This window comes from Opisthorchis viverrini, assembly GCF_000715545.1.
Source record: "Opisthorchis viverrini unplaced genomic scaffold opera_v5_553, whole genome shotgun sequence".
NCBI classification, from domain to species: Eukaryota; Metazoa; Platyhelminthes; class Trematoda; order Opisthorchiida; family Opisthorchiidae; genus Opisthorchis; species Opisthorchis viverrini.
The window spans coordinates 26,824-50,599 of record NW_008752211.1 but is presented as its reverse complement, the minus strand read 5'-3'; the positions used below and the strand labels follow the sequence as shown (position 1 = coordinate 50,599).

Here is a 23,776-nt window from a genome sequence, read left to right as displayed (position 1 = left end):
CATGTCTCGCACCCATACAACAACAGAGCCCTTACTGTAGCCTGGTACACACGACAACAGGACTTCACAACCTGTTTCCTAAAAGTATGACCATAGATCATGTGCAGCTGAGCTTGTTCACCCTTGAAACCCGCCGCCCGAACATCATCATCATCATCGACAGCATGACATCAGAGCTCAACACCGATGCTTCACTGCCGAACGCCTATTCCAATTTTACGATACGTGCAGTGCTAAATTCTGGTGTAAGCGAATGATGCACCATCGGGCTTGAATAGACCATTTCACTTTGAGACCGGTTATCAAGTGAGCTGGTTCGAACCCGACCTCTGCATCTCGACTTCCCTTGTCTAGGCTCTAGGAACCTGTCAGTATCCCAGCTCTCGTGCTTCCTTCGGGTGGCATGGTAGCTAGACACCGGAAGGGTACTACAGCTGAACAATCTAATTTTTTATATCAAAGTCGGATTCAATCAGTCAGGTAAGGAATCATAAACGAGAAAATGGAAAGTAGACTTGAAGACAAGCAATAAGTCCCGAACCACGTGAATTATATGAATCATTCGTTGTGCTCTTCTAAGTCGACGAAGGTTAGAACAAGCGTTGGATGACAGTAAGAAAAACTGACGAGTGTAGAAGTTGATGATCTGAGCAGTGGACACTACTAACCTGCCAGAGGAATTAGCCCCTGAGGTGTTGTGAACGTGGTTACCGGTTGTTCCGCTCCGGTACTCTTGTGAATCGCCACCGCCTCGTCCAAGCATGAGGGACTGAAAGCTATGGCTGTGTGGGGTGCCAGGAGGTGGGGTGTGGACTAGGCTCGGGGGACCACCAAGGGTGGTATTATCTGCAGTCTGCGGCAAGTTTGAGAGAAAATAAAACGGAAATTAGGGGATACGAAGTTCAGAATGGTCGTATATGGGGAAGTATGCACAGAAACAAAAACCCATGAGGTGATAATGGGGAGTGGGAAATGTCCAATCTGATGTCAAACTGATGCATTCCAACAACTTCTCCATCCCGCTTTGAAAAAAATCTAAAAGGAGACTCTCTACAGAAAAGAACTGGGAGCGCGGTTGGTAGCCCCTATACTTGTTACTGACTTATCTAGTGAGGATGTGACCATATTCCAACCCTAACTTGAGGTTAATGAAACACATTCGATATCCGCAGACAGATTTTGACGATCCCCAACAATCACTTGATGGCCGCAGGCTCAGGAATCGAATCCTTCACTGTCGGGTAGTTTGGTTACAGCCTGAATGAGACTTGGCTGCAGGGAAGAGCATCGTTCTTGAGGATTGTTACGCCATCAATTTTTAACATTAAACTATTGGCCTAACAGTGGAGTGGACAGAACCTGAGGGTTGCTATCGTACCGAAGACCACAGACTACCCGGCTACCCTGCGATAGCGACGGTCTTACCTACCATCTAAAACAATAGGAGAACATTCACAAAGTCTGTCATTGAGCTCTCACGACAAACAAACAAACAAACCATCATTTAGATTTTTTCGCAATCGCGTCATCGACCTGGGTCTCATGTTTCTCAAATCCGTGTAGATCGAGAGGCAGACAAACGCACAGACAGACAGGCAGTTGACTAGAACATAGACAGACAGACCCACCGACCGAGGGAAAAACCGTCATTTCCACTGAAACGACTAGGAGCACACCCACATCATGGTTGCTACTTCGTACTGCGCTCGCTGTGTCCGCAAATGAGATTACAAGTGAGCATTATTCATCGGGTAGACACACTGGGCCTAAAAGATGCGTATCAGGGGATTTCCACCCTACAACTTAGTTTCAAGCAAAGAAAGCCGAATGCATGATATGCAAAAAACGGATGCTCAGATCGAGAACGGATAGAGGTCTTTATACAAAAACCTACTATTCATTTTAATCTATAAGTATGACCACAATAAGTGAGATAAATTGGATCGATGACTACATCGGATGAGGGAAGGGCGGGAGCAAATCGGTGTCCCTCCTACCAGAACTAGGATGAAAACATCGTCATCACGAAAAGGGACACTGATGAGCGACTGTGTTTCACTGCCCTAAAAAACCGAAACAAACGTGAGCTGAGTGTGTAGATGGGACCACGTGCTAACCTCACGGAGACTAACACAAGGAGGATGAGAACTGGCCGAACCGGAAGAACTGTCGCCCAGCAGAGATCGACCCACCACGGTGAAATCGTCACCAGTGCCTCGGGTTAGGGCAGCTGCTGTGACGGCATCTGTCGCCAGGTGCTGCCGGGGTTGTTTTGTGGGCGGGACGAGGAGGGCGGCCAAACTGTTAGGTTGACTTCCACCATCGTCTCCCAGGAGCATCGGTTCGCCGCCCAGAGACGCGTTTGAACCATGATGACCGCGCATCAGGTGTTGAGGATGCATACCACCGCCAGATTGATACGGATGATGAAGGGAGGAATAAGCGGAACTGTGGTGCTGATGACCAAAGCGTGACCCGCCTGTACTGGAGGAAGAGTATCGTTCTCCATGATCACTCATACCGCGATGCAGGGGGTTGTTACTGATCGACCCATTCCCGCTGTTCTGTGAGTTTCGGGGTACCATGATTGGAGGGAGGACTGTGGAAAGAAAAATCCGATAAGTGATTGATTTCAGAGCACTTCTATCATCACGGAAATTAGTAACATTGGCCCAAAGTACCACAACGATACTTCAAGATGGTTGAGGAACCAACAGCTATACAACGGACCAACAAACCAAGTGGTCAGAACAAAACAATTGCATCTGTTGCCAAACTGATGCCAAATGGGGTACTCGTTGATGATCACAAGCGAAAAATTCATTGACCAAGCTAGTAACACCTGATGAGCATATGGTTGCGTCTCGACTCCCTGAGCTATGCATATCCGTAGGATCTGTTTTTCTAGTGTAATCTATGAAACGGCGTCTGAAATGAGACGTAGAAATATCTGAATATTTCTCATTCGAATGGGTGATGTGAGATTGCATAACTTGGTCTATGAGGTAGCCTCTGATAGGCTCTGTTAGTTAGTACTGTTAACTTGCCCTTGTAAGAATCAAGTTGTCTCTATTGAGTGACCGCTGCCACGGCTTGCTAGTCAAGGCACACGATAACCGAGTAGTTTATGCCATCAGATGTGCCTGTAGTAACACCAAAATAAAATTATTTTTGTCCAATCCAATCTGTTCACACCGATCCATCTCAGAAACCTGGATGGGCAAATACTCGAATTTTTTCGATTCCTGGGGCTAGATGGACCAATTGGTTAGAGCGCGAATTTACTGACTGGAAGGTCCGTGGTTCGAACCCGACCCGCTCTGCCTCTCGACTTCCCCGTCTAGGTTTGGGCAACCTGGCAGTATCCGAACCATCGTGCCTCCTTCGTGTAGCATGGCACAGGAAGGAGTGTTACAGCTGAACAATTATTATTGTTTCGAATCCTCCACCTAGATGGAGTAGTCGCACAACAATAGGACAACTTGCAGTACTGACTGGTGCAAGTGACCTTTGTTTGGAAGTCTGAAGTGGTGCACATTGAAAAACAGTACTGACATTACAGATTCACGTGCAGATTTTATTGATCGTATGATTATTAGATTGAATAGAGTTACAAAGTATGCAAACCACTCTATCTTGGGCGAGACGGCCCAAGTGGTTAGAGCGCGAATTTACTGACCGGAAGGTCCATGGTTCGAATCCGACCTGCGCCACTCGAATACTCGTTTGCATTGACACTGGATCAACAGCCGAGTGTTGGGCGTCTACGTACGAGATATCAATTGAGTCAACTTATCCTTGGGCCGAAAAAAATCACCACGAAGTAAGCAATATTGGACTACTCCAGTTATGTTGCACCAATGAACCGAAAGGAGCGTTTTTCCGTGACAGTCAAGTCTGGTTGAATAAGACAGTGTAACGAGAGCTGACCAACACACAATGAAAAGAATAAGCAAGAAATATGACACAGCTAATGATGCACTGAAGACAAGTTACTTCCTTTCATACAAACCCCGTCACCAACCTTAAGATGAAAGGTGATCAGCAAGGCTAGAGTTTGGTTTTCAAAATGTGCCTGATCCAAGGTGGCTGAAGTAACAACAAGCGAAAAGTCTACACTTGTCATACTATCTTCACATGTACAAACAACATGCCAGTTCGCTTACGACCGTTGAGACATTGCTTTCAAAAACTTCCGACTGTATAGGACTTTTTTATTCATTAATTCGCTCGGAAATGTTGGATTCAATCAGTCAAACATGTGATTTGCAAGTCACCTGAGCACCAACAATCGGAAGGCATAAAGACTGTCCCGGTTCCATGTGACAAATGGATTCGAGAAGGTGGCACATAAGCCAACGATGGGTTAGTGAGTTTAGTTTGAAGGGTTGGTGAGCCACACATTCCTTCCACAGGTACGTGGCGAACACAGATGCGTGCTATCAGCACAACCCTGAAACCCACTGTTTGTGGGGCGAAACAAGGACAGTTAACGTTTCCCTGAAAAACCACGGGAAGTATTTCGCAGTTGGGCTGTTGAGTCAGGAGCTTCGGTCGGGGATCCTAATCAACCTGCTGTCCAGTTTGGGTGTTTTGACACAGTCTAAGGACACATTTAATCATCAATGACGCAGGAGGTAGGGACCTTCATATCGCATCGTACGTCGCACAGTGACATCAGCTGGGTTCCTTTGTTGGCTGCATAGAGTGGGTGGGATAAGGGAAAGCGTGAAACTGCTGATACCTCACATCTTTATCATTCATTTATGATGGGATCTCCGAAAAAGATGGGGCCTCCATTTAGCCATCATTGCCTCGACGGTGGGCTGGGAAATTTGAAGCATAGCTGAGCTGGCCGACATCAACTCAACCTCTGGATGGCTCAGTGGTTAAAGCGTGAAGGTCTGTGGTTCGAATCCGAGCTTTGCATCTCGAATTCTCCTGTCTTGGCTTGGGCAACCTGGCAGTATCCCTGCTCTCATGCTTCCTTCTGATGGCATGGCAGTTAGGCATCGTAAGGGTGCTACAGCTGAACGATTTTCTAACCTCTGGAAGAGAAATATGAAAACAAGGGGACGTCAGTGTCCCATTTCATTGCTTCAGCGCGACAAAGAACCTGGTCCGGACAGTTTGCATCCTGCTGCTCCCAAAGTGGGTGAAGATTCACTCATGCCTAACCCGACGACTTTTCTCCAAAACATTTCTAACGGAGGCAGAATACTGACAGATTGATTCTCCTTGACGATGGTCCCCAGGTTCAAAACGCATGCAAGAACATCGTTCGAAAACCACCGGGACATCAGCCTAGTGACCATAATTTTCAAAGTGCTCTCTGGTATTATCCAACGCAGCTTGATCTACTGACCGGAAATTCAGACTGACGAGAATCAGGTTCAGTTTCGCCCTGGTCGGAATCGCATCGAACAGGGCTTCACTTTGGGACTGCATCACTTCTTTTGACGACCAACAGTGGTTGTCATTTCGACCTGGAAGGTGCTTTTGACTAGATAGCCAGTCGGTATCTTATCTTCATTTCGAGTAGTCCGGCTAGCTACAATGGATTCGCAATCTTCCTTGAAGAGAAAAGTGCGAACTGTCCGGAATGGATATCACGGTAGGTTGAAATAATGCAATACCGTGCTGGATTCCCGTCGCCAATGGAAAACCAGTGTCGACATCTCATTCAGGTTCACGTGACTCTTCCAAAGGTTAATTTGATTATGATAGCGTCTTGTCTCTTACGAAGGCTCTATATGTTCCATCCGATGGACGCGTACGTGTCTACAACAAATCCTCTCGTGAGTTCATCACACCCAGTGATGTCAGACAATTGGTATCTGTTGCCCTTCCTCTTCAACTTTATAATCAATGTACTGCCTGGATCTTTATTAACCAAAGTGAAAAACTGCACCCCATGTTCCGTTCGACTTTGCAGTCATACACCAGACAACAACTTACTGGCTGGTTGTGTATCTGGGTGGCCAACAACTGCCCCTCTAGTCATCTATTGGAATTAACCACGTCGAACAAACAAGCGCCATTTATGGCAAGTTCCGACAGTCAAGCACTTGTTATGTTGTTTGCCTGAAACGGCTACCATATTCAAGTGATGACTTCGGTATACCACTGCCACAGAAACAAGTGATGAGTTCTCATCAGTAAATGAATGGGTTGGTCATATAATCAAGTGTCGAAATAACACCTTAGGGTTAACCAAAGTGAAAAACTGCACACCGGAGGACGTTTCGTTACCGCAGCAGCATTTTGACATCTTGGAACTGCAGTATCGTGCAGTCGACCGCAGACAGATCCCGGATATACCTTCAGTTGGGAAGGTAGTGTTGGGTGTAAAAATGTCGAAACCGAATACAATTTGACGCAACTTCAAGAGCAACCCATGCATGTGTGTTTGAAGATTTTGACAAACACACACGCTTAGAAACCTAGCGGTACCGATTCGGTGGTTTCATATTTTAAAAAATCCAAAATAGGAATCATAGTACAACGAATGCAGGCTTCCAACGATTGACACGTATAAGTGTGGCATTGTATGTTGGACTGAAAACGGCGAACCGGTTGTGGTGCAGTGACGAAATCGCCAGATGTGGATTTTGAAGATCGTGCTGACCAAACGGACATCACTGACCTTTGCGACGCGGAAACAAACTGAAGCAAAAAACTGCGTGTGACGGCAACAGTCGGAGGGGAAACAAGCGACTGTGTCGGACGTGTGTACGAAAAAAGATCTCCGGTTATACAAACCAGTCGATAAGAGTGGGAAAGTAAGCAATACGTGGAAAATAACATATACCGAGAGAATTTCGCAAGGCATTGGTTTTTAACGCTGATGATACCGCGGAAAGAGGAATAACCTAGGTCTTCGGGCGCATCTGCACAACTTCAACAATTAATAGCAAAGTACATTAGGTGCACGCACATAGAGATATCCTTCTCCGGGTTGGGTAGTTTAAGAAAAACTGGTAGGATATTAATCAATGGACCGGAGAAGTACGAGAAAATCGGTTATAGTAGAGGAAGTTGAGTGCGAACACCGGAGTGAAGGCTTTCCGCATCAAACATTTCAATGACCTGTCGCACAAATGGTCAAGAATAACATTGCATTGTAAGCGTAAAAAACAACCTGGATCTCGTTACAGAGCGTTCCACCCCTTTCCAATTCCTTCAGTATCATCATCATCAGCTGTAACAACCGCGTACTTGCCATATAGTGGTTATAGCTGTCACAGTTTCGTTCACCCATGGTTTGGGGAGATGGGATAGACAGCTGCGCATTGGAGGCGATGTGTGATATAATTGAGGCGTAAATACAGGGTTGCCAGCGGCCTTTTAATTGGTGAGAATCAGAGGAAAGCTATGCCCTGACGGCAATAGCTTGGATGCGCGAGCGCCACTGAGGGCACGACAGGGCTATGTCTGATAATGTCTCCAACCGTTGATGTGTCTCGTCTAAGGGGGACGGCAATGACCAGCGCAACTGAGTTTCCTGGTAACGGCTTCCATACTTTCCTGATAAGTCACTGTTTGACCTCTCCTGGCTCGTTCCCACACTTCACATGGTTGTGCGAAAAGAGCTTTTTGAAACAAAACCAGCACTTTTTGCCCAAAAGCCTATTCTAACATGCAACCATACTGACAGTTCGTAAATGAAAGATTCACCTGCGTTCAACGCGAAAAACAAATCAGTATGCAAATGAGTGTACTTGACACATATTAACGTTCTCATCAGGTGATAAACCAAACGAATGTTGCGTACATTACGCGGCCAAAAGGGATAGTAAACATTGCAGAAGCTTGAACGGGAGAACTCACGGCTTCCATTTTGCCCATAAAACCTCAAAATCTCCAGAACACCCTAACCCTATTGGTGCCAAAGACTATTCCTTTCGAAAGTTTTCTGCTGCGCGCAAGCAAAATGACGGCAGGTAAGACAGCTTCCGTAGCGGACGCAGGTGTGACTCAGCTGACGGGACTGCTGCTTGAGACTGTTTTACCTGGGATAAATTTGCCAAGATTTTAAGGGAAAGATGGGGAGACAACACAGAACCATGCGCGCGTTGAGAGCCAGCTGCCTCATCGGGATTGCAAAAACCCGAACCAAGTTTACCTAATATATCTATCCCTATTGAATACCCTAGTGGACGACATTCCAGAGGATGCTTCATCGCAAGGTGGTGTGAATTTGCCTCCAAGGGAACGAGTTTAACGCCTGGTGTACGCCGACAACATTGCGGGGTGTGGCAGAAACGTGGAGGACGTTCAGGTGGCCCCGGATAGGCGTTCAGCTGTAGCCACCCTCTCGGTGCTCAGCTGTCATGCCACCCGGAGGAAGCACGAGGGCGGGGATACTGCCAGGTTGCCCAAGCCTAGACAGGGGAAGTCAAGAGGTAGAGGTCGGGCTCGAACCACGGACCTTCCAGTCAGTAAATTCACACTCTCTAACCACTTGGGCCATCTCGCCCCTCGATAGTCTCCAGTTGAAAATCAGTAGGCTTGGCAAGCATCGCTCGCCACTTGAGTACAAGGTTCTCGAAACAGACTAGCAATACAGAACCCCTTGAAGCTGTTAGTAGCACCACGAACGCTGGCTCTGGCAATACAGAACTCCCTGAAGCTGTTAGTAGCACCACGAACGCTGGATGTCACATCCGCTCATGGTGACATTGTACCGATAGCCTTCCGCATCAGGAGAATGATGGCGTTTGGTAACCTACAACATCTATGAGGATGACGTAGTCAGCCTACACATAACGAGTGCACGACGCACCAGTCTGGGATGTACTTCTGACGAGGCCTGAACAATGTGAAGACCAGGGAAACTGCTTGTGATGGACTGCATACACTTCACTGGCTGAGTCAGGTAATAAGAATGGATCGGAAACAATTCACAAGACGAGCTTTGTTCATTCTGTCGGGTTGAAATTAAGTGAAACACACCGAGGACTGATCACCAGACTGGCCTCGATTGGGTCGTCTCAACTGTCTGACTGGGGCGAAAACGATCGTGCTTACTTATACGGTAACGGACGTGGTGCAAGATTCGACAGCAGTGGTGTGCTTGCTCTTCATGTTGAGTTTTCTCGAATACTTTTTTCACTGGTCGTTGCATTTTTTGTGCTTCATGCAACGCTTTGTCCGGCACGGTAGCGCGTCCGGCTCAGGTGCGCAACATATGTACAATTCGCCGAAAAATGTACACGGGTCGTTCGCTACCACAAGAGGAGGTCTTTACAATCCATTCCGAACATGTCTGACCGATTAGCTCATTTGTCTAACTCCCTCGGGTGGCTGGTCTGCCAGGCACTGAAAGGGTGTCACAGCTGAACGAGCAATTACTTACTCCTGACCGATTAGCTCATTTGTCTAACTCCCTCGGGTGGCTGGTCTGCCAGGCACTGAAAGGGTGTCACAGCTGAACGAGCAATTACTCTGCGCTTTACAGTCGTGTTACCTGGATGTATGTACTTTACTACCTGAGATCTTATCTCAAATAAATACCCTCCGAGCATTGTGGACAGTCCGATGAATTCCCCAAGTGCCTGGATGCCAAGAATGTCAATGTCTCCGCCAAAACTTCAGTAATGCCCTTAAGAGTATCTGGTACCTTACGAAACTTTACATCCCTCTGAGGTCACAAGCGCGAGTCTTCCTGTAGTTATACTGGTGAACAATAGGTTATGTGCTTCCTGAAGAACGTTCCATTGTGACATTCCACTGGGAAACAAGTTTACATCTGAAAAGACTTGAGTGGCTACTCGGTATGTGCGTTTTTTCACTCGAAACTGCTGCCGCCATAGCAATCTGAATTCGGATATAATCGAGTGCCTGATTACTTTTCCTAATTAACCCGAGTCCAAGTCTCACTACTACAATATACTTTTAGGAGTTTCGCCGAGCTTCAGATACTAGTTTGTATACTCAAAGTAGGTGAACTGTTTGGTATTCTAGAAATGTGATCGAACACTTTAGTGGTCGCAGGGCTGGGAAGCCTGATCGCTCGGGCGATAGGACATCATGAGTGCGTAGTTGGTGGATATGTTTGCGATGTGCGTGAATTCATATGAAGAGTTACACGTTCGGTTGCGACTCGTCGCCAGGGTGAGCAGTACTGTCGATTCGTTGGCTAATGCCTTCTTGAGAGACTGGTGAATTGCGTATTCCAACAGCCTTTTAAGCGGATGGACCTCACTACACAGTACTACTTATAAAATGGAAGGAAATTTCGACACTCAACTGTCAGCTTCATCCACCTTGGGGCAAGCCATGAAGGCGCAGCTTCTCATCACTCGCATTTTAACATGAACAGCGAATTCTACGTAAGCGGAATAACACAGTCGTTTGCAAATTATGTTGGCTAGCTGAGGGACTCAACTGACTCCATCATTTATGGTATTACGCGGCCTAATGTGTTGCACATGGTCCGGCTGACGTTTCAGTTAGAACGATCATTGTGACAGTGAAGTAATTTTCTACGGTGGAAAAAGTTAGTAGCTCAGGTAGCGCAGATGGTTGTTGGTTTGTTCGCTGGGCTGGACAATTTGATTGCAAATGTTTCATCACCAATTGAGGTGCGTTGTTAAAGAGCGTAGTGGTGCGTAGCAATTGGTTGGTTTTCTCAAACTAACACTACACACCACCAGGCACTACCATCAATGTACTGGGGTAGAACAAGGGTAGTCCACCACTTGTTCCACGTGAGAAGCAGTGAAAGCGAAGATGGACTGAAATACAAGGACCTGTTGATCCTACTGTATTCACTAAGCCGGGTGGAGTATTGCCTAACGCATAATCCAATGTCATCTTCAGTCTGCACTAATTTGAGCCGTGCAAGACGCGTTTTCGATACATCTGACGAAACGCCAGCCGCATACACTACGGTTAAACTCAACTAGGCTGGGGACCTGTTGTGCACCGCGACCTTGAAAGAATGGCAATGCCACCCCGCTTGCATCACTCGTCAAGATGCCCAGCTAAAGAACAGCATGAGAATCGCCCAGTTCAAGATAGGGACACAGAAAGGATCTGGTACTCTTCTTGAAGCCCTTGGTATGGCAAACGCATACCTGTAGTACGGCCCCTAAACTCCGAAGGGACTACCATTCTAGAGGGTTTACTGTAGTTCCTTGTCAAACACAGCTCAGTAGGAGATCCCTCCAAAAGAGATGAAATAACCGTCATCCTTCGGATGAGCAAACCGCACAAGTTCTTCTCGGGAGGTAGCAGTGTACAAGCCGTTCGAGAATACTTTACTCACAGTCGTACTGTACCAAACGAATTCCCAACCTCTATTATTGCAGGAAGCTTATGATAATAGGGTGTAACATTCCATCGTGAACAAGTAGACCATGGTAACACAAGCCTTATGACTAGCACTGTGTCATCTGGGAAGCGAGTGACTCCACACGAAGACCCGATCGACCCAATGTTGTGATGAACAGAAAGTGTAATGGGGGCTGTCAAGCTATAACATAACACTGGATTGGAAACGCCCTAAAAAGTGGTCTGCCGTGCTCGTGCAAAACTGAACCGCAACCAACAGGAAGGAGCATACTAGCAATCGAAATCCAAGTAGTCGAAAAAAGAGCGCTCATCGGGAAAGACCTAAATTGTGAACTTGTTGGGGGGTAAGTGGCTCGAGTGGAAAAGCACTCGCAAATTCAGGTAATAATAGGACGAATACAGTTCCCATCTTAAGAAAAACATCACCTAAAAAGGTGGCGCAGAGTCACACGCTTGGGCTGAAAACCAGCGCATGGATCGATACTGCTGTGCCAACCCCAGTACCAAGACAACAGACAGTTTTGCATGTTGACCATGCAAAATTACCCAAACAGCTTTTAGTTACACTGGCATAACCCCACCATTCACGCAGACCCGTCTAAACACGTCTAGTATGTTAAAAACCCAAACGTTCTTCTACCGGCTGTAGCACCCTTTCGGTGGCTAGCTGCCACGCCACCCGAAGAAAACACGTGAAATTGGTGGGGGTAAGTGGCTCGAGTGGAAAAGCACTCGCAAATTCAGGTAATAATAGGACGAATACAGTTCCCATCTTAAAAAAACATCACCTAAAAAGGTGGCGCAGAGTCACACGCTTGGGCTGAAAACCAGCGCATGGATCGATACTGCTGTGCCAACCCCAGTACCAAGACAACAGACAGTTTTGCATGTTGACCATGCAAAATTACCGAAACAGCTTTTAGTTACACTGGCATAACCCCACCATTCACGCAGACCCGTCTAAACACGTCTAGTATGTTAAAAACCCAAACGTTCTTCTACCGGCTGTAGCACCCTTTCGGTGGCTAGCTGCCACGCCACCCGAAGAAAACACGAGGGCTAGGATACTGCCAGGTTGCCCAAGCCTAGACAGAAGAGGTCGAGAAGCAAAGGTCGGGTTCGAACCACGGACTTAACCGGTCAGTGAATTCGTGCTCTAACCACTGTGCCACATCGCCCTTCTACCGTAAACAATTAACTTATTCCGCTCAAATCTCAGTCTGGACCCGTGTTGCTGACGGTACTGAGCAGCCTGTCGAAGTCGGTTGTGAGCCGAATGCAAAACGAAAACGATTCTCCTCATCCACATCATTCTCGTCTGTACCATCCTAACCAAGCGCAATTATTGCATACGAAGGAAAGGAACTACAGGGACTCAAGGTTCTACAAATTTTGTAATCATGTGCACCTAATTAAAATCGGTCCGATAGGTTTCAAGCATCCTGACGTTTGCACCAATCGGTGGATACAACCAGAACGGGTACTGCGTTGTCGTCCAAGCTACACGGCAAACCTATGACATTGCTCAGGCTTCCGGGTGTTTGTCTGTTCGGACGTAAAAATTCGGGCTCATCATATGCACCCTGACAGTGTATTGTTATATTCATGTGTCAGCTGTTCGGGGGCCGAACCCCAGCGGGGCAACTGTGATTGAGCTCTCGAAATCGTTCAGCTGTAACACCCTTTCGGTGCCCAGCTGCCATGCTACCCGAAGGAAGCACGGGGGCTAGGATACTGGTGCGTTATCCAAGCCTAGGCAGGGGGAGTCGAGAGGTAGAGCCACGAACCTTCGAACCAGTTAATTCGCGCTCTAACCACTGAGCCATTTCGCCCCCTGAGTGAGCTCTAATAAAATAACCATAAACTGGGGGCAAGGTAGTGCAAGGCACTTGGTGTAAACTAACTACAATAACCGCGCTCGGATTGGAGAGAAAGAAGGTCCAGTATACCGGAAGTCAAAAATCCCATAAATCTTGTGACCATCTACATCAAAACGGCAGGGGCGTAGTAAAAAGTTGGGCTCGCATAAAATGGATGAGGAATGACGAAAAGGGTCCACGAGCAATCGTGTTTTGTGACATCTAATAACCTCCACCATAAATATATCCGTAAAGCGAGTCCCCGCATTTACCGAAGGGGCTTTCGGGCGCTCGTCGGGAAGAGTAACTTACGGTAGCACTGAGTGGACGCAGAACCCTAACCTATATTTGGATGGTATCCGTTAGGACAGTTATATACATGTTCGACGCCAATAAACACTACAAACAGATGCGCGAGTAACCTCTCTTGTTCATGGGGTCAATATTCAATAAATTATGGGAAGCGAAGATACTGGAATCCACCAATGTTTTGCAATCATCGGAGAGTTGTTGTCCTACTGACCACTCAAATCAGCCGACATAAATGAATACCACCTTTCCAAGACAATTGTCAAATCGTTGTTTTCAAGCGGACAACAGGGAGTGACGCAAGTCGACGACGGTATACATGCACATGATTTGCTTCCGAAGCAACTGGTTGCTGAGCTCGTGACAGTTGATCCGTACGTCGATCTTCAGTACTGGTTCGCAAACATTTCGTCACCATGAACACATTAACTTCTACCTGACCACCAGTTGCAGTTAACGCACCTGACCTGAGCATGAGACCGGTATTCAACGATTCGTAATGGATTGGGTGACACGTTTCGTCAGCTGGTAGGATTTGTGCACGCATATGTCGAATGGATATCCACTCATTCGGCGAGAATTGCTCTGGGGAAGTGGGTAAGCAAGCCTAATACACACAACTCTGATGGATTTAGTGGTCCGTTTCCGAGAGGAACGGAGTAAAATCGGATTTGCAAGGGACCAGGTGTAGCTGTTTGTAAGATCCCGTTACTACAGAAAAAGAGCTGCGTACTGCGTGAGTAACAGTTCTCCGCGGAGAATCGTAGGGTGCGTGAATATTCCGATCTACGAAAAACACCAATTTACCCAGAATCTCAAACAGTCGACGTTGAAAAGTCAGGTTTTTAGATGGCCAATGGAGAAAAAAATACAGTTCGTTCAAAGGGTTGGTTTCATCCTGCGGTCTGTGAAGAATATGTTCGTGTTGAGAACACAAGGAGACTCATCATCATCATCATCATCATCATCATCATCATCATCATCATCATCATCATCATCGACAGCATCGCATCAGTGTTCAACACGGATGCTTCGCTGTCGTGACTAAGATTAGCCAGACCGGGCTTTAGCGAACAATTCGATCAGGTGGCACATTGTAAACCAGGATCAAAACTCTGCAATAGAGAGCATTTGCCAGTTACAATAAGGTTCATATGGCACTGTTGAAACGACTTTCCACTTTATCTGTGGGGTGACTGTCTAGTAAATTTAAGAAAACGAGATATGGTCTAAACATCGGAGGTTGGAGCCTCTTGGCAGTATCGGCTCTCGCGTATCAGTTGAACAGATTCTAAGTATCTCCAATCTGGAAGTGAATCTCAAGACTTAGAACAGCAGTATAATAACTCTTGAAGCGAGATGGTTTATAGGTCAGAGCGCGAATTTACTGACCGCGGTGGTCCGTGGTTTGAACCCGACCTCTAGATCTCGAATTCCCCTGTCTAGGCTTCGGCAATCTGGCAGTGGCCGGCCTTCGTGCTCCCTTCGGGTCGCATGGTAGCTAGGAGCCGAAAGGGTGCTACAACTAAATGTAATGGTTCTTGCAATCTGTCTCCGCTATACATTGTTCATCAAACCTTCCAAGTGATGAAAAGATATTCATCGGAAGTCAGGTGGGACGAAAATACCGATGTCCTAATAGGGCCAGGACAGTAACCCTTCTACGGGTGTTGCTCTCTGTTGATATCGGGATAATCTCAACACTCGCCGAATAGAAACGACAGCATTTTGGATAGGAACTTGAACTTTTCCAGTTACTTTCAAGATTTGAGCAGTCTACATCCTACTGGTGAATTGGCTTTTGGTCGGAGGCACCGAAACAACATTTCTTTGCCGCAGCCCATGAGGTCCCTAAGATATCTTGAGGGGTGGAGTCAGTCTAGAGAGGTGTAAGTGTTTTGTTGAAAGGCAGGAAACAATAAAATAATAACAGTCGCCCAGCCATATCACCATTCCGATATCTAAATGCCATACCTGCCGAAGGAACGCCGAAGGCCCAGATACTACCAGGTTACCCAAGCCTAGACAGGAGCAGCCGAGATGCCGAAATGGGGTTCGAACAACGGACATTTCGGCCAATAGGTTCGCGCCTTAACCGCCGAGTTATATCAATACCGGAAGAGATGTATCACTTCTGACGGTAAATGACACTGATCCCTCTCTAAACAACCGTGCTCTAACGACAAAAAAACCATCCATTCGACTGTTAATCAACCTGCAACTTGACCATGCGTGGATAGCTCCGTTCGTTCGGCTGTAGCACCCTTTCGGTGTCTAGCTACCATGCCACTCACAGGAAGCACGAGGTCTAGCTACCTGCCACTCACAGGAAGCACGAGGGCTGGTATGCTGCCAGGTCATCCAAGCCTAGACAGGGGAAGTCGAGAGGCAGAACGGGTCGGGTTCGAACCACGGACCTCCCGGTCAGTAAATTCGCGCTCTAACCACTTGGGCCATCTCCGACTCGTAATGCAACCAAAAACCTGGTGAAATCCGTAATCCCCAGCCAAGAAAGTTTAGTACACGTCTGGATAGTTCCACGTGGTTCACTGATGGCTAACCCTAATCATCATTGTGAATATGTAGACTGAATTTTTCAACCACAGATGTACAAATGTTTCTTTTTATCGAACTGTGAACCAGGTCATTCCTGAAACGAATAGACAAAGAGTGACAAAGGGCACATGGATTTCTACGAGTGCTTCGTTGGCAATGAATACTAACACTGCGAACGCATTATGGGGGTTCATACATGACATGTGAGTCATCAGTAAATCTGACCTTGTCCAATAGTGACAGATCGTGTGAACTGACTGCATCCACTGCGTTTAACAGTCGTAGTCGGTAATAAAAAACTAAACGAGGTCAAGTAAGATTGTCTGGACTGGGAGCCCGGTAAGCGCAGAATGGCCACTACAATCAAACACTAGAGACCATCCAGGCTTTGTTTGCACTTGAATAATGTGGGACCAGAAGGGTGTAAGATAGTGAACAAAGCATTGTCATGATCCGTTAGTCGATCGCTATCAAGTGCTGGATTGCGGTGATCGGTTTTGCTTACTTTATTGTGACTACCTTTCATGGGCTTAAAATGCGTACGAAGCACAAAAAGAAGGGTAAATCCACAGTGATGGGTCACGTGTGACAGAATGCAGGCTGGTGTGGCCCGACCTTGACAACTTGTAATTAACCGCTCGTATAGTATGGCCGACTATCNTCAATAAGCGGAAACAAGTACTCAGTTTTTATGAAGAAACACGTTCGCAACGTGTCATCTAGGCACTTTACACCAGCGTATACGAAGCATCCAGGGTTGTCAGAACCAGTCAGCCAAAAAAATCACAACAGTGACAGACAGCGATTCAGCGGCGTACAGTGGTTTGGGAAGGAGTTAGCGCGCATGTGTTTCTGGAAAATGGGTCAGACACGATGCTACACGTGGGTAAAAGCTTGTACAGTCAACGTTTTCTCCTCGCTCGAGAAACTGGTGATGAATTACGTAGGTTACTTAGGAATGCACGCCTCGTCCACCGGGGATTAGAGGAAACATGCAACGACAAATCGATAGGAAATCCAGTCACGCAGCAAAACAAGCCATACTGTACGAACTGTCAGCATGTGGTTGCACGCAAAAGTTCTGGATGAATGTTACCGCTATAATTGCAGGAGCAGTCAACATTTTATGGGCATCCACGCAGTAATGAAGTAGGGTAACAGCTTAGCGGTCACGAAATTGTTAGGAAACGGTTCACGGCATAAGGCCCCCGGAAACAATAAAAACTCGAAACTACGTTAACTGTGAAGTGGACTAAGACAGAATTGAGTTGTTCAACCATGGAATACACATAGACCGGATGTGGGCTTCTAGTCGGAGGACACCAGAAGGATATTACAATCGAAGATTTGATTTGAACAACATCAGAAGTACGGGAATACATGTCAGCAGCTATACGACCATGGACGCGAGTTACATACACGATAATCTGTGCCCCGAAAGGAAGCGGGACGGACGGAGGCGATAATCTTCTTTGTTGAAGCCATATAAATGGAAATAAGTGCTATGATTCCATCATGTTCACTCCCACGCGGTGGGATAGATAGGGATCGTTCTCTCGGTGTTTGATTTGAGTGCGCCCAAACACTCATCATGCCCACCATTCAGGCCCTCACTTCGGCTCATCATTAGTGTGGTTGATTTGGGTACGAACTATGATCGAAAATTGATACACAATCCGCTCAGTTCAGTTTTTCTTAACTATGAAGAGTGTACGACTGTACGTTAGTTGGAATTGTGAGTAGTTTCCTTTATGGAGATATAATCGTTCAGCTGTAGCACCTTTTCGGTGCCTAAGTGTCATGCCACCAGCGGGAGGCACGAGGGCTGGGATACTGCCAGGTTGCCCAAGCCTAGACAGGGGAAGTCGAGAGGCAGAGGTCGGGTTCGAACCACGGACCTTCCGGCCAGTAAATTCGCGCTCTAACCACTTGGGCCATCTAGCCCCCCTCGGAAGATATCTAGCCACTGATGGTATGGGTCTCTGGGAGATTGCAAACTGGCAGACAACCAACAAGAATATGAAAGTTTGTTGAGCTGCGTTATTCAACTTGTGTCTTGTTTCGTAAGAGCAGACAGCCGATTAACTGGCAGAAGAAAACAACCGAACCGGTGAGATTAAGCCAACCGTATGATATCTTCAAGCGGGTACACAAGTGAGTTGTTTCCGAAAACAATCCACTATGCCTCAGCAATACTTCTGTACGGTACGTCTAACACTATGAACACACTGACAGTTACGTGCAAGCAGTCGCTTATACCTTCAGTGTACATTGCCCGTTCCCACAACCACAAAGCAGTATTGGATGCCCTGCAGTGTTATGGAGCCTGTCACTGATATAACGTCATCATTATCACAGAGGTGAACAGAAACAGAACGGGTTTCGAAATTCCAGCGTTCATTTCGTTGACACTACTGAGATCCGAAAAGATAGCCAGTGGGAATGGTGCAGCATCGAAACAGCCATGGAATGGCCCTTCGTACTTCGAAGGGGCAAATCGAGACACGTGACAACATTACTTCGGTTATTTATTGTATTTTGTATTCGGCCACAATTTGGTTAAACCCGTCCCGGCAAAACAGTACCATGGACCAAGTAGAAAGCCATATGCACATTTGCAAAGACGAAGGCTGTTTGTCTTTTGTGTTGTAGAGTACTTGAAATTGTCGGAGGGTAAAGACTCGGTCGATACACATCTGTGAGTTGGACGCAAACCCGACTTAGTCACATCCTACTGCTTTACTAAGTGCGGGTAGGTTTGCACAGGGGGATGTGCTACAAGCGACGATCACAAACGAACAAGTCAAGAGCTCGCACGTTCGTCTCTAGCGTCTCCTTCAAAAATCGGGACCACACAACCCTGTCCTTCACGAGTTAGTTCTAGATGATCTGAGTGAGTCAAATCAAACATAGTTTCACCTTGAAACTGGGACGACAGTCTAACCCGGGTGCTCCTCTTCGTCCTGAACGGAACTTCTGGATAGGGCTGAGCAGTTTTGTCTCAATGTAATAAACTCCCAGTGTTTGCTTGAATGAAAGTACACCAAAAGCCGGTTCCCGACAAATGATACGAAATTGTCTGTTGACTGTGGACCCGCAGACAGTCAGTCTTTCCGGCACAATGTTGTGAATAAATTGAAATGAGAATCAACTGGTTGCAATCGCCGCCATTTTCTACGGTTCTTCTAATGTTTCCGTCCATGACTTCTCTCAGTTAACTGCCGCTTCGAAGTTCCTCGTGATGTATCGTGTTGTCTACCTAAAGGAATGGATTTTAGGGCTTTGCTCAGGTCATCGATGTTCAGAGAACATCGGTCAAATCATCTAAAAACACCTGTCTTCTTTTTTTCTTAACATCAGAGAACACCATGTTGATCTATTTGAATAAAGCCTTACTGTGGAAAGAAGAAATATGGAACAGGGAGAGGGAGTCAGGGCTAGACTACCACCCGAGGCCACTGAACTTCTGACACTGCCAGAAAATCTGGATAGAAGCTGACCGCACTAACGCCACTGACATCGTTTAGCCGGCACACCATTAGGTGTGCTGGGTAAAGCACAAGGAAAGTCACATGGACCTCGTAGTGGAAAGCAAACAGCACCGATATCGCCCTAATAGTTTACACAAATAGACTGTAAACTTCTGTAAACAACAGATGGATCGCTTCGCATCACGCATATTTTCGACTGTCATTCAAACTGACGGGCTCGTTGAGGCGCGAACTTCCCCCTAACGCCGCATTGGTGTAAACTTCCCTCTGGAAAGACCTTCGAAAGAGACTATTTTTGTCGGTGTTTGGAACTCCTTTAAATGGTTCTTTTGCTCTCGAAGAGCCCGCGTTGGTTGTTCCCTTCCCCTGGTCCCTATAAAAAATTGCTCAACTGTACCACCCTTTTCGGTGCCTAGCTACCAACGCCACCAGAAGGAAGCATGAGTGCTAGGATAGTGCCAGGTTGCCCAAGCCTAGACAGGGGAAATCGAGAGGCAGAGGTCGGGTTCGAACCACGGACTTTCCGGGCAGTAAATTCGAGCTCTAATCACTAAATCATTCCGCACCTTGGTCCCTCCAAATGAAAGAGACTCTATTTCCAACTCTCATCTCGCCACAATATGAACTTTGCTATTACAAACACTTGAAATTATGCAACGATTCATTCTTTTAGTCGAATAACTTTTAGGACGTTTTCAAAGAACGGAAGCCCATGTGTTGCATTCATCCGAACAGGACAGACACCCTTCCGCGGAAAAAGGGAACTAATGTGCAAACTTCTCTAGCCCACACGAAAAAATCGACACTAACAGCCAACAACTATCCGTGACTAGAATTTTCCTTGTTGGACCTCGACCAAGGTTTGAACGCAACCCACATGTAAATATAGGTTATCCGTCGTGGATAACGATAAAAAAAGATAAAGATAAAGCGTTCAGCTGTAGCACCCTTCCGGTGCCTAGAAATATAGGTGTCGTGGATAACGATAGCACCTGTGTGGGTCTGTGGTTGTTAGAGCCAAAAGTATGTCCCTGTCCTACTCGGGTAAACTGTACTGAGCATCCGTCTGTAGTTACTTTTGGCTCCCTCTAGGCGAATCATTCAGCTGTAGCACCCTTCCGGTGCCTAGCTGTCATGCCACCAGAAGGAGGAAAGGGGCTGGGATACTGTCAGCTTGCCCAAGCCTAGACAGGGGAAGTCGAGAGGCAGAGTTCGGGTTCGAACCACGGACCTTCCGGTTAGTAAATTCGGGCTCTAACCACTTGGTCCATCTCGCCCAACCCTTCCATCTAGGGAGGGGTTTCTGTCCATATTGCCTGAGTGAATGTCTGGAGGTGTAGGCACCTCGGAATGATTGTGGTAAGCTAGCACTAAGTCCCTCCCCCATCCACCTTTATTCTTTTCTTTACAATAAGGCTTTCAAATAAGTCATGGTTGTACGGCAGTGAAGCATCGGTGTTGAACACTGATGTCATGCTGTCGATGATGATGATGATGATGATGGTGATGACTCCCTCTAGGCAGCCACATATCGGTTGATGTAAACTAGATCAACCAAATGAAAATATGTACTACTGTGTGTGAGGTTTTTCCAGTGAAAACGTACTACTAGTCTGCAGCGCGAATGGCTACTAGATGTCTTTAGTTTGTCCTCCTCATCTGAAATCTTGAAACAGAGTTTCATCGCAACGATCCGATTTTCGTTAGCGTTGTGTACAGATACAGGTCGATAGATAATCTCTGTGATGGCAACGATGAACAGAACGATTCAGGGGTGCACTTTAGTCCTGTCTGTTAGTCGTACAAAAACCATTTGTACACTCGGATGAGTTTATTCTCAAGACAAATGTGAAAAACTGCAGGTACGTCATTTTCCTCTGGAGAGAAATGTGAGGCGTAACATTACCGATAAACGTTGAGCAGAGTAGCGAATGGTGCTCAAACTAGCCAATACGTACCATGATATTCACACAATTGAATGGGGCAACGACACACATCGAATAGAGTGGAACATAGAGCATCGCCAGAATGCGTACATCGAAAGGTTCGTCTGGCATTCAAGGTCAAATATGAGGTGCTTAGCAAAATACCTAACAATCTTTCTGGCAGGAGTTGACAGGGAATCGATTAGATCACGAAGAATGCAATATTTTGACGTTTTTCAGGTTTTGAGGAATGTCGCGATTAGAGTGCTTAGTGACAAGTAACGGCAGAGACCAAGGGATGCAAACCCACACACAGCTAAGAGTGAATTGAAATGGTGAAAGCGGTTTGGTCTGAGTGGTTCCAATTGAAATTCCGGTTGGTAAGAGGAAAGTATAACGCGATTGTGTGTATCGCTGGGAAGACTCGCCCATAGGACCAGGGTGACCATCGTAGATGCGAGGAACTTATGTACGGTATAGAGTATAGAAAGATCAGCACCATAGAAAATCGCCCGCGGACAAGAACTGGATCGTCAAACCTGACTTTTAGGATCAGTAATGACGGTTATTTTGTTGGCAAAGTCTGTTTCAACCGCATCAGCCTCTAAAAATATCACACTTTGTTATAGCTAGCTGTTTAATCAAAGCGAGCCGCTCCGACTGAGATGTCACACTTCGTCATTTTGAGTTTGGCTATCGGAAACAAAGTGCTAGGTAGGTTGTCTCTCTCACGGGACGCTATGCTATGGCCTCAGTTTAATAGTGAGAAGCCAACATACAGTGTCTCATTCATCCCTAGTCTTTCGATAACCGAGTGTGGCCCGCAAGGTAGTATGGCAGTGTCAAAAGCTGTTGACTGAGGTCAACACCGGCGATCCGCTGCATGTGTTCACACAGACACCTGTAGGCTTCAATGACGACTTCAAAACCGCTTCCACGTGGTACACTAAGGACACGAAAATTTGCCATTGGAGCGAGAAAATGTACGACCCGAGAATCTTCTGACACTACTAACTTGACTAGATGTCACACTTCGTCATTTTGAGTTTGGCTATCGGAAACAAAGTGCTAGGTAGGTTGTCTCTCTCACGGGACGCTATGCTATGGCCTCAGTTTAATAGTGAAGAAGCCAACTACAGTGTCTCATTCATCCCTAGTCTTTCGATAACCGAGTGTGGCCCGCAAGGTAGTATGGCAGTGTCAAAAGCTGTTGACTGAGGTCAACACCGGCGATCCGCTGCATGTGTTCACACAGACACCTGTAGGCTTCAATGACGACTTCAAAACCGCTTCCACGTGGTACACTAAGGACACGAAAATTTGCCATTGGAGCGAGAAAATGTACGACCCGAGAATCTTCTGACACTACTAACTTGACTGCACAAACACAAGAAGAAACATGAGTCAACCTAAAGTACTACACGTATGAATATCAATCAGACACATTCAACTAACCGGGGTTCTCGATCCGTCGATAGTGATAAGGGTTGATGCACACCTCATCGCGTTTAGCGTGGAAGGAGAATTCACACGTTGCGATCGGTCGTAATTCATGTTGTGTATGCAGGTCCGGCCACCGCCACAATTGGCAGTAGAACACATGGGGAAGGCCTTTCTTCTGGGCAACCTGCAGATAAAGGAATGGGTGGAAAGAACAGTTGAGCTTGGTCAGGAGCACATAAACCAACTGGCTACGTACATACACTGGAAGTACATGTCTAGTAATACCTATTCACTACTTTCAATACTCCAACATGAAAACTTTACTGACTAATTCGGCACCTCTAGTTGTCATAATTTTCAGCCACATTCATATGTGTTTTAGAATCAAATACGACCACGTCTGTGGCTCCACCAAAAAGTTCGCAACACCGCCCGTCTCGTCCAGATGACCTATCATACGGGGAATCACTGTGTTCTGAACACGTGGGAATTCGTCACACTGGTGACCAACAACCAGCAACTCACAGACATGACATTCAAAAATACTGTGAAAAACACACCGCCCGTCCAGATGACCTATCATACGGGGAATCACTGTGTTCTGAACACGTGGGAGTTCGTCACACTGGTGACCAACAACCAGCAAAGCAACGACATGACATTCAAAAATACTGTGAACGACTGAGTGTTGCAACTCGCTTTGGTGTCCGGATCAACCAGGAAACCTATTGGGAAAGAGTCAAGTTCAGCAAAACGAAGGACTGATGCAATGCTGTGAATGACAAGCACCTATCATCATCATCATCAATGACAGCAACATCAGTGTTGGCACTGATGCTTTACTGCCATACAACCATAAAGTTCGTTTAGTTATATATATATATATATATATATA

The 23,776-nt window shown here is 46.5% G+C and overlaps 3 protein-coding genes across 3 annotated transcripts in view; 2 read left to right on the top strand and 1 right to left on the bottom strand.

Annotated features, from left to right (window-relative positions):
• Positions 1 to 23,776, bottom strand: part of T265_11677 (hypothetical protein) — a gene marked incomplete at both ends in the record, with an annotated part of 68,475 nt that overhangs the window by 30,277 nt on the left and 14,422 nt on the right. The window contains 3 exons of the mRNA XM_009178390.1: positions 669 to 853; positions 2,118 to 2,599; positions 22,894 to 23,065. Of these exons, the coding sequence (XP_009176654.1) occupies positions 669 to 853; positions 2,118 to 2,599; positions 22,894 to 23,065 (839 nt within the window). The remainder of the gene's footprint in view (positions 1 to 668; positions 854 to 2,117; positions 2,600 to 22,893; positions 23,066 to 23,776) is intronic.
• T265_11678 (hypothetical protein) lies at positions 7,665 to 12,434 on the top strand (the record flags this gene model as incomplete). Its single annotated transcript, XM_009178392.1, has 4 exons — positions 7,665 to 7,703; positions 8,282 to 8,441; positions 8,507 to 8,634; positions 12,273 to 12,434. The coding sequence occupies 4 exons, from the start codon at positions 7,665 to 7,667 to the stop codon at positions 12,432 to 12,434; spliced, it is 489 nt and encodes a 162-aa protein (XP_009176656.1).
• On the top strand, positions 12,875 to 17,799 carry T265_11676 (hypothetical protein; the record flags this gene model as incomplete). The annotated part of the gene is made up of 4 exons (XM_009178391.1): positions 12,875 to 12,944; positions 15,408 to 15,591; positions 15,707 to 15,889; positions 17,730 to 17,799. 4 exons carry the CDS (start codon positions 12,875 to 12,877, stop codon positions 17,797 to 17,799), a joined length of 507 nt encoding a protein of 168 aa, XP_009176655.1.